Source organism: Loxodonta africana, chromosome 1 (assembly GCF_030014295.1).
Source record: "Loxodonta africana isolate mLoxAfr1 chromosome 1, mLoxAfr1.hap2, whole genome shotgun sequence".
NCBI lineage: Eukaryota > Metazoa > Chordata > Mammalia > Proboscidea > Elephantidae > Loxodonta > Loxodonta africana.
This window is the reverse complement of record NC_087342.1, coordinates 61,166,423-61,175,423: the sequence shown is the minus strand read 5'-3', so window position 1 is coordinate 61,175,423 and position 9,001 is coordinate 61,166,423. Positions and strand designations below refer to the sequence as shown.

The window sequence follows — 9,001 nt, the reverse complement described above, 5'->3', positions numbered from 1 at the left end:
TCTTGCCTGCATGGTCTGCTGAGTAGTCCATGCTTATTCTTATTGACTCTCCTTTGTAGGTGACTTTTCGTTTATCCCTAGCTGCTCTTAAAATTCTCTCTTTATCTTGGTTTTGGCGAGTTTGGTTATAGTATTCCTTGGTGACTTTCTTTTAAGATCTACCTTTTGTGGAGTTCGATGAGAATCTTGGATAGATATCTTCTCATCTTTCCTGATATCAGGGAAGTTTCCTGCAACAAAATCTTCAACAATTCTCTCTGTATTTTCTGTTATACTTCCCTGTTCTGGTACTCCAATCACTCGCTGGTTATTTCTCTTGGTAGAGTCCCACATGACTCTTAAGGTTTCTTCATTTTTTAAAATTCTTTTATCTGATTTTCCTTCACATATATTAGTGCCAAGTGCTTTATCTTCAAGTTCAGAAATTCTGCCTTCCACTTGCTCAATTCTGCTCCTCTGACTTTCTACTGAGTTGTCTACTTCTGTAATTTTATTGTTAATCTTCTGAATTTCTGATTGGTGTCTGTCTATGGATTTTTCCAGCTTATTAAATTTTTCATTACGTTCCTGGATAATATTTTTAATTTCTTCAGTTGCTTTATCTGTGTGTTCCTTGGCTTGTTGTGCATATTGCCTCATTTCCTTCTTGATGTCTTGAAGGGTTCTGTATATTAATCTTTTGTATTCTGCCTCTGGTAATTCCAGGAAGGCACTTTCATCTAGATGATCCCTTGATTCTTTGTTTTGAGAGCTTGTTGAGGCAACCATGGTCTGTTTCTTTATGTGACTTGATATTGACTGTTGTCTCCGAGCCATCTATAAGTTATTGTATTAGTTCATTGTATGTTTGCATACTGTGTCATAGCTTCTTGCTTTGTTTTGTTTTGATATGCCAAAATGGGTTGCTTGAGTAAGCTAACTTGATTATTTTCGCCTTTCGAGCTCTGACATCCTGTCCCCAGATGGCTAGAGCTGTTATCTGGTATATCAGTCTAGGAGTGCATTCACTTTTCTTGTATGAGTTCAGCTCTGGTGTCCAGGTAGCTGATCATCAAGTGAGTTGTGCAGGGTCTGTCCTCCAGTCTTAGAGGAACAGGTGTGATTGGTGTAGTTACTGGCATCTGGTTGCAGCAGGGGGTCACACTCTGAACAAGGCAGGGGGCTGAGAATTATCCCCCATCTGTCTCTGAAGAAAGCATGTCCCTGTTCCCTAGAGTGTACAGGTGGGTGGGTTCTGCAGACAGACCATGGGCACCCAATGTTTTTGGTTGTGAGGACTGGGAGGTACCAGTTATCCTTGGACCCCGTCACAGGTGGCTGGGTGACCTGAGTGGAGTTACCAGTCCTTATGCCCCTGATGTGGGTAGATGAGGACCTTGTTTAATAGGCAAAGCATTGTCAAACATCAAACACCCACCTCTCCACCGCACAGCTGAAATGGTTGGAGTCTGTCAACAAGAGCCTATTCTCCTGAAATAGGCCCACGCAGGAAATGTACTCAAAGTCCACAGACCATTTATGCCTGGACAGGAGCCACTTCTGTCCTGAGCTCCCCTGGTTAGTGGAGCTGGCAAATTATCTTTTCCCCCACTGGCAAATTTATTCCTTCTCCAAGGCAGGGAGGATGGCTCTAGGCACTCAACAGGGCCTATCTCAGGCCCAGGAAAGTCAGCCACTTGGAAGCAGGGATGAGGGTGGGGGAGGGTGGTGCGTAAAGTGTATGCAAGTACAAGCCATTCTTCTCTGGCTCTGGTGGTGTGAGTAGGCTGTGTATCTGGCTGCTTCTCCCTGAGGAAACTGCAGCCGAATGCTAGTACCAGCCCACCGCAGCCACTCCCAGGAATGGTGCCTGAGGGCTCCATGTGATTCAGGTAACTCCTCTCCGCTTCTGAACCGTATCTTCCTCCCCCTACCCCTCAGTTTGCTTTCTAAGCTTGCCTTTGATGCTCAGGGGTCCTAGCTTGTCATAAATATACTCATTTTACTTGTTTTTTTCAGGTCTTTGTTGTAAAGAGGGCTTGCTGGAAGCATCTGTATAGTCCACCATCTTGGCTCCACCTCCTTTTATTTTCAAATGCAGTATTTTTGATAATTGTCTTATTTCCTTATACATTGCCAAGGTCCACCCCTCCTCCACAAATTCAACCTACTCAAAAGCCGGTAGATGGCTTACTAAAACCTGCTGCTGTCGAGTTGGTTCCAACTCACAGCGATGCTATAGGACAGAGGAGAACTGCCCCATAGGGTTTTCAAGGAGTGGCCGGTGGATTTGAACTTGTGACCTTTTTGGTCAGCAGCCAAGCTCTTAACCGTGGTACCACAGGGTTCTGTGCCCTCCCCCTGTGAGGTATTTTTGTAAGCACTGCTATCGCAGTGGCACTTACAAAAATACCTTGAGGTGGGTGGGCAGGGCTGGCAAACAAATGTAGAAAACGTATGTTATTTGTGTAAAAGTGTGGTAAGGGCTGGTAAAATAAGCATTCAAATCTCAAGTACAGATTTTCAATATCTGTGGTGAAGTGTTTCGAAAGGTTGATGCCAAATTCAAGGCCAGTGACAGATACTAAGAATTTTGAATAAGTACTTCTCAATACAAAATTATTGCTATATAATGGGTATGCAAAAACCAAAAAAACCAAACCTAGTGCCGTCGAGTTGATTCCAACTCATAATGATCCTATAGAACAGAGTAGAACTGCCCCATAGAGTTTCCAAGGAGTGCCTGGCAGATTCGAACTGCCGACCTTTTGGTCAGCAGCCGTAGCACTTAACCACTATGCCACCAGGGTTTCCAATGGGTATGCACTATGTCCTTTTTTATTGTCTTTTATTTCTACTTCAAATTTTTTGTTCTTTGGAAAATTTTTCTCAGTATCAGTAATAATACATTTGTTTGCTGGGATTTTCAAATTAATAAAGTTCTATCAGGATGATTAGAAAACTGGATTCTAGAATCTTCTGACATTCATTCCAATTGCAAATCTCTTTATCTGATCTCTGTCCCAAAGACACCTGGAAGCTGATGGCAGGCTGGGTAAATTCTCTGATTTGACCAGAAGGACTCAGCTGTTTTCCTTAAATCTGACCTGAGCAAAGAGCAAGTCATAAGGGAAGGGAAGGGAATAATTTTAACACCCAGAATTAATCATGGTATTTAAACAACTAGAATTTTACTTTATTTCAGAATAAGTTCACAGTCGAAAAATGCTATTTACTAAAGCCACAACATTATTCATATGGACAAAACTTTTATAGCAAAACCCTGGTACATGAGCATTAGTAATTTGAATACTATACAGATATAGAAGATATTTAAAAAACGGAAATGGTGTATTCCAAAGGCTGTAATAGGCACAATATATAGGCTTGTATTGGGTCTGCAAGCATTATACTATGATTCATTACAAGTGATCCAAGAAGTTGCAGGTTTTTTAACACTACGGACTGAAAAAGACATAAATGAATATCAGAGTTAGTCTTGTGTTAAAAAAGCACGTACTATCAAGACTATAAAATAGGAATGGCAAGCCAAACCAACAAATAATTGCTTCAGTTTTAGAAGAAGTAGTACATCTATGGCTTTTTCATGTTTCTTTTTGAGACTGGCTAGTAAGGGGAACACTACAGACATCATTTACAGGTTCAAAATTGGAAAACGAAAACTGAGCTTGATCTTTAGAGCAAAACTGTGAGGTCTTATATATATGTCAAGGAAAATGGTTTCCTCCTATCAACTTCTTGGCATAAAAATCTTGATGCAATACAGTTTTTCATGTGACATGGCAGAAAAAAAAATTAAGATGGCTAACCGGAATTTATTTTTGGTTTTAAGTAACTATAAAGAATATAGTCTTCCGAGGATCAAGAAAGTAAATTTGACCCTTAATATGGACTTCTAACTTTTTTTTTTTTTAAATATGGGCTGAAATATGTATTCACATTGACAATGTGTTCATGCTGATAAAGGTGGACGTGTGGTCAAAAATAAGGAAAAAATTGTACACTTTTCAGGGTGCACTATTACTAGATCATATCGAAATTACCTAAAAAATAAAAACGTACATCTTAGTCTCTCAAAGATTTTATTTTTTGGCTAGCAATTAATTAAACATAAGCATAAAAGTGAACCATGCAGTATTTTTACCTAGTGGTTACCGTGTTCATGACATGAGGGGAACAGACTTCCTTTTCTTTTTTTTTTTTAACCTTTAAATACGTAATGCTCACAGTCATGTGGAACTAAAATCACACATGAAGGCGAATCATGAAGAAACATTAAATACTTCAAAATGCCCACTACAGTGTGCCCAAAACAGCACTGTTTCCATAGCACAGAGTTACTGGAGGCCCAATCCAAAGCAGCAGGTGCTACCGGAACTTCTAGGTCTTCAATTCTGCTTTTTTTTTTTTTTGGATATGGGAGGTTCAGGAAATCAGGGGATTCGGTCTCTCTGGAGGTTAGGCCATAATTTCTGCAGGTTCAGTGACCAACTTGGATCCATCCCATATTGTCTTGAACTGTTCAGGAACCGGAAATTCTCTCTGGAAGAAGAACAAAGCCATTTCAACAACTGAGGCTTCCTTTGGAAAACAGGTGGGTATATGAATGGTGCCAAACGACGGGCAAGAAAATCTTATTGAACCCAAACCTGGATTGTGCAGAGGCCTCTCTACTTCCCTGCAGAAGTCATGTCAGTCCCAGTGGGAGACTGGCACGGGACAAAAGTTTTATAGCAAAACCCTGGTGTGTGAGTATTAGTAATTTGAATACTATATGGATATAAACTCAACAAAAACCAAACCTGCTGCTGTCAAGTCGATCCCGACTCATAGCAACCCTAATGGACAGAGTAGAACTGCCCCATAGGGTTTCCAAGGAGCAGCTGGTGAACTCCAACTGCTAACCTTTTGGTTAGCAGTAAAAGCTCTTAACCACTGCACCACCAGGGCGCCACTGTGCCACCAGGGCTTCTATATGAAAACAGAAGATATTTAAAAAATGGAAATGGTGTATTCCACATCTGTGCTTGCACTGGGTCTGCAGGTGCAGAGTTTTTAGCACTATGGAATGGAAAGGCACAAGCGAATATCATAGTTAACTCTTGTTTTGCAAAAGTATGTACTATCAGGTCTGCAGCTCTGTGCTGCACTTATTCAGAACCAGGCATTTTTTTAAGCACCAGGCATATATGAACTCAGTTAACTCTGCAATCATCCTATGACCTAGGCTTTATAGAGATCCCATCTACAAGAAACAGGTCTGGTGAGGTTAAGCAACTGGCCCAAGATGATATCACTAACCAGCAGAAGAGCCGGGATCTAAAACTAGGCAGCCTCTCTCACCCATTACTCTCTACCAAACTCCAACACACACGTGAATCAGCTGGGCATCTCGATAAAGTGCAGATTCTGATCCAGTAGGTCTGCATGTCCAAAAAGCTCCCAGGTGGTGCTGAGGCTGTTGGTCCCTAATTAATTTTTTTTTTTTTAAACAAGAAATTCATTTAAATGACAAGATGGATGACTTGAAGGGGGAAACTAGTGTTCATTTCTTTTAGAGTAATTTATCCCTACTTAGAGGGGAACCCTGGTGGTACAGTGGTTAAGAGCTCAGGCTACTAACCAAAACGTTGGCAGTTCAAATCCACCAGCTGCTCCTTGGAAACCCTATGGGGAAGTTCTACTCTGTCCCATAGGACAGCTATGAGTCGGAATGGACTGGACGGTAATGGGTCTGAGCCCTCGTGGCATAGTGGTTCACTGCTATGGCTGCTAACCACAAGGTCGGCAGTTTGAATTCACCAGCCACTCTTTGGAAACCCTATGGGGCAGCACCTATAGGGTTGCTATGAGTCAGAATCGACTTGGTGGCAATACGTATTAACTGATTTTTTAAACACAGATTGGAGCACTGGTGCAGAGGTTAAGAACTGGGCTGCTAACAAAAAGGTTGGCAGTTTGAATCCACCAGCTGCTCCTTGGAAACCCTCTGGGGCAGTTCTACTCTGTCTGATAGGGTTGCTATGAGTTGGAATTAACTCGACTGCAGTGGGTCGACTGGTTAGGAAAACAGATTGCCCTACATGTAATAACTATGTACAAAAAATGTTGTAAAATCATCCTTTGGCTTTACAGTGATAAATGAAAACCATTAAAATTCTCCAATTTAACAAGGTATGCAAGGATTTTTTATGTCGTTTTTTGTTAAACAGTGAGAGCAAAATAACTTACTGGAATATAAAGATGAGAGCTGAATGAGCATGCTGCTAATGGAGAAAGGGGGTATTTTCACTAAGGGGGTGTTTTCCGCCATCCCGCCTACACTTGATGTCGATCAAAACATACCATTGGCCATTTAGTTAAAAAAAAATGCAACATGCTTCGGCACATACACCAGTTACTTTATGTACAACAAAAGAACGGGGTAGGGGAAAACGAAAAAACAGAAAACTCTACTGTCATAGCCAGGATATGGTGGAGCCAAATTGTGATTTTCTAATTGAGAGTATATTCTCGGTCTGTAGGAACAGAGTTCTGGAGTAAGTAGCAGGCTCCCTTTTTAGGAGGCACCTGCCTGCTGCTGGAACACATCAATTGTATCTTCAGCCTCCATTTCCAACTGTCCAGGTGTGTCTGTCTCATTGATTTGCTGCCCATCAAATTGGAATCTGATCTGCCTCATTGACAAACCCTGTCGTTTATAATAGGCTTTCATTAGTTTACTAAGTGGAGTATGGCTGTTAATCCTAAACTGCACCACAGAACCATCCTCCCCCGCCATCTTCAAGTTAATATGATTGTTGTTCTCAGTCTTGACTCCTTCCTTGGGTTTTTCGTCAGCCATGGTGAGCACCGGAGTCTCCTCAGCTGCTGCTTCACAAAAGAGGTACCAGGTCTGCACTGAATGAGCACAGAAGCAGCACCAAGGGAGGCAGAAGCCCTACTCACATTTTGAGGAGCAAGGCTTTATCCCAGTGTTCCCTGGCTATTCTGGAGACCCTGGGTGGTGCAAACAGTTAACACACTACACTCGGCTGCTAACTGAAAAGTTAGTGACTTGAGTTCACACAGAGGCACCTTGGAAGAAAGGCCTGGTGATCTAGTTCCGAAAAATCAGCCATTGAAAACCCTATGGAGCACAGTTCTACTCTGACACACGTGGGCTTGTCACGAGTCAGAATAGACTTGACAGCACCTGGGTACCTGACTAAGTACAAAAATGTGCTTAGAGTTGCATATACATTGTTCACCCTTCACATGGCCACCCTACTCTTCCCATTGGGCACGCACACATACACAAAGGTAAAGAATAGCCAAAATAAAAATAGTTTGGACTCTCCCCTTTCCCCAGAGAGTGGTTCTCTAGTCATTTCAGGAGGGGATGTAAAAGGAGGGCCAGGAGCAGCCCCCATGGCCCTGACTTCTGTGGCCTCGCTGGATTTATTGTACACAGTGTTGGTTGAAAGCTGATGCATCTGGTAAACTGCTGCCTGTTCTCCTCCACTGGTGAGATGTGATGTTTCAGTGGAATACGCCCATGAGCACACCTCTTCCTAGATGTAGAACTCAATCACATCTTTTGGAAGAAGCAAATTATTATTATTATTATTTTGAAGAGAAGGCCCTTGTTATAGTGAGTAATGAATTCTCCTTGAGTGAAATCTGCAATGGAAAATCTTAAGACTAAGCAAAGAAGCCAGAGTCTTAATAACCTACTGCATGTGTGTGTGTGTGTGTGTTGAGGAGGTGGGTAGCCAGCATACCTTCTGGGACTGTTACTGAGAGTAAATGGGGGCTTGGTTTTGGTTCTTAAGCATCAGGCCAAGTGGAGAATGCTCTGGAGTGAAGCCCTCTTTGACAGTAAGTGCATTACAGCCATTCCAAATCGTTTTTGGAAATCACAGAAGTATGATGACAGATCTGAGAGACTGATTTCTTTATGGATGAATCATCCTTGCCATCTGTCTTAGTTATCGAGTGCTGCTATAACAGAAATACCACAAATAGATGGCTTTAACAAAGAGAAATTTATTTCTTTACAGTAAAGTAGGCTGAAAGTCCAAATTCAAGGCATCAGATCCAGGAGAAGGCTTTCTCCCTCTGTTGGCCTTTTCATCAATCTTCTCCCCAGACTAGGAGCTTCTCTGAGCAGGGACCCCGGGACTAAAGGGTGCTCTCTACTCCCAGCACTGCTTTCTTGGTGGTTTGAGGTCCCCCTGTCTCTGCTTGCTTCCCTTTCCTTTCATCTCTTGTAAGATAAAAGGTGTTGCAGGTCACGCCCCGGGGAAACTCCCGTTACATAGGATCAGGGATATGACCTAGGTAATGGTGTTACAATTCCACCCTAATCCTCTTTAACATAAAATTACAATCAGAAAATGGAGGACAACCACACAATACTGGAAATCATGGCCCAGCCAAATTGATACACATATTTTTTGGGGGACATAATTCAATCCATGATACCATCCATTTCCAGATTACAGTCCCCGTGGCAGGACCTCCTGTGTATTGCTCCCTACCGCCTCAACTGGAAAATGCAGGAAGAGGGCCGTAGACTGAGGACAAAGGTAACGGTCTATAGGTAAAACTTTACTTTTTCAGCATAAAAGCTCAGGTTTTGACCTAGACTCACGCTTTAAGCCAGTGGATCTCAATCTTGGCTGTATAGTAGAATCGCCTGGGAAGCTTTAAAAAATACACATCCTGGGCCCCACCCCCAGGGATTCTAGCTTAATTGGTCTGGATGTTCATCCAAACCCCATCGCCTTTCTTAGCAAATCCAACTTCCATGCAGCCGAGCCCTCTGCTTAAACAGCTGCCAAGACCAGAAAGCATTCTCATTTTTGGCTCTCCTACTCTGAAGCTGTTCTCCTGTACTGGGTTTAGTTCTTCAGTAGGGTTTTTGTTTGTTTTGTTTTGTTTCTTTTAAAAAAATTTTATTGCAGTAAATATATATATATATAAAAAACATTTACCATTTTAACTATTTTTAGGAGTA

The 9,001-nt window shown here is 42.0% G+C and overlaps 2 protein-coding genes across 3 annotated transcripts in view; both read right to left on the bottom strand.

Annotated features, from left to right (window-relative positions):
• Positions 1–3,123: 3,123 nt before the first annotated feature.
• The window catches only part of CAP2 (cyclase associated actin cytoskeleton regulatory protein 2), a 209,240-nt gene continuing 203,362 nt past the window's right edge, over positions 3,124–9,001 (bottom strand). For both annotated transcript variants that reach the window (XM_010596195.3, XM_003416458.4), the window contains one exon: positions 3,124–4,542. In XM_010596195.3, the coding sequence (XP_010594497.2) occupies positions 4,459–4,542 (84 nt within the window). In that variant the 3' untranslated portion in view covers positions 3,124–4,458. The remainder of the gene's footprint in view (positions 4,543–9,001) is intronic.
• On the bottom strand, positions 6,075–7,236 carry LOC104846475 (small ubiquitin-related modifier 2-like). Its single transcript, XM_064281066.1, has one exon. The coding sequence runs from the start codon at positions 6,842–6,844 to the stop codon at positions 6,560–6,562; it is 285 nt and encodes a 94-aa protein (XP_064137136.1). The 5' UTR covers positions 6,845–7,236; the 3' UTR covers positions 6,075–6,559.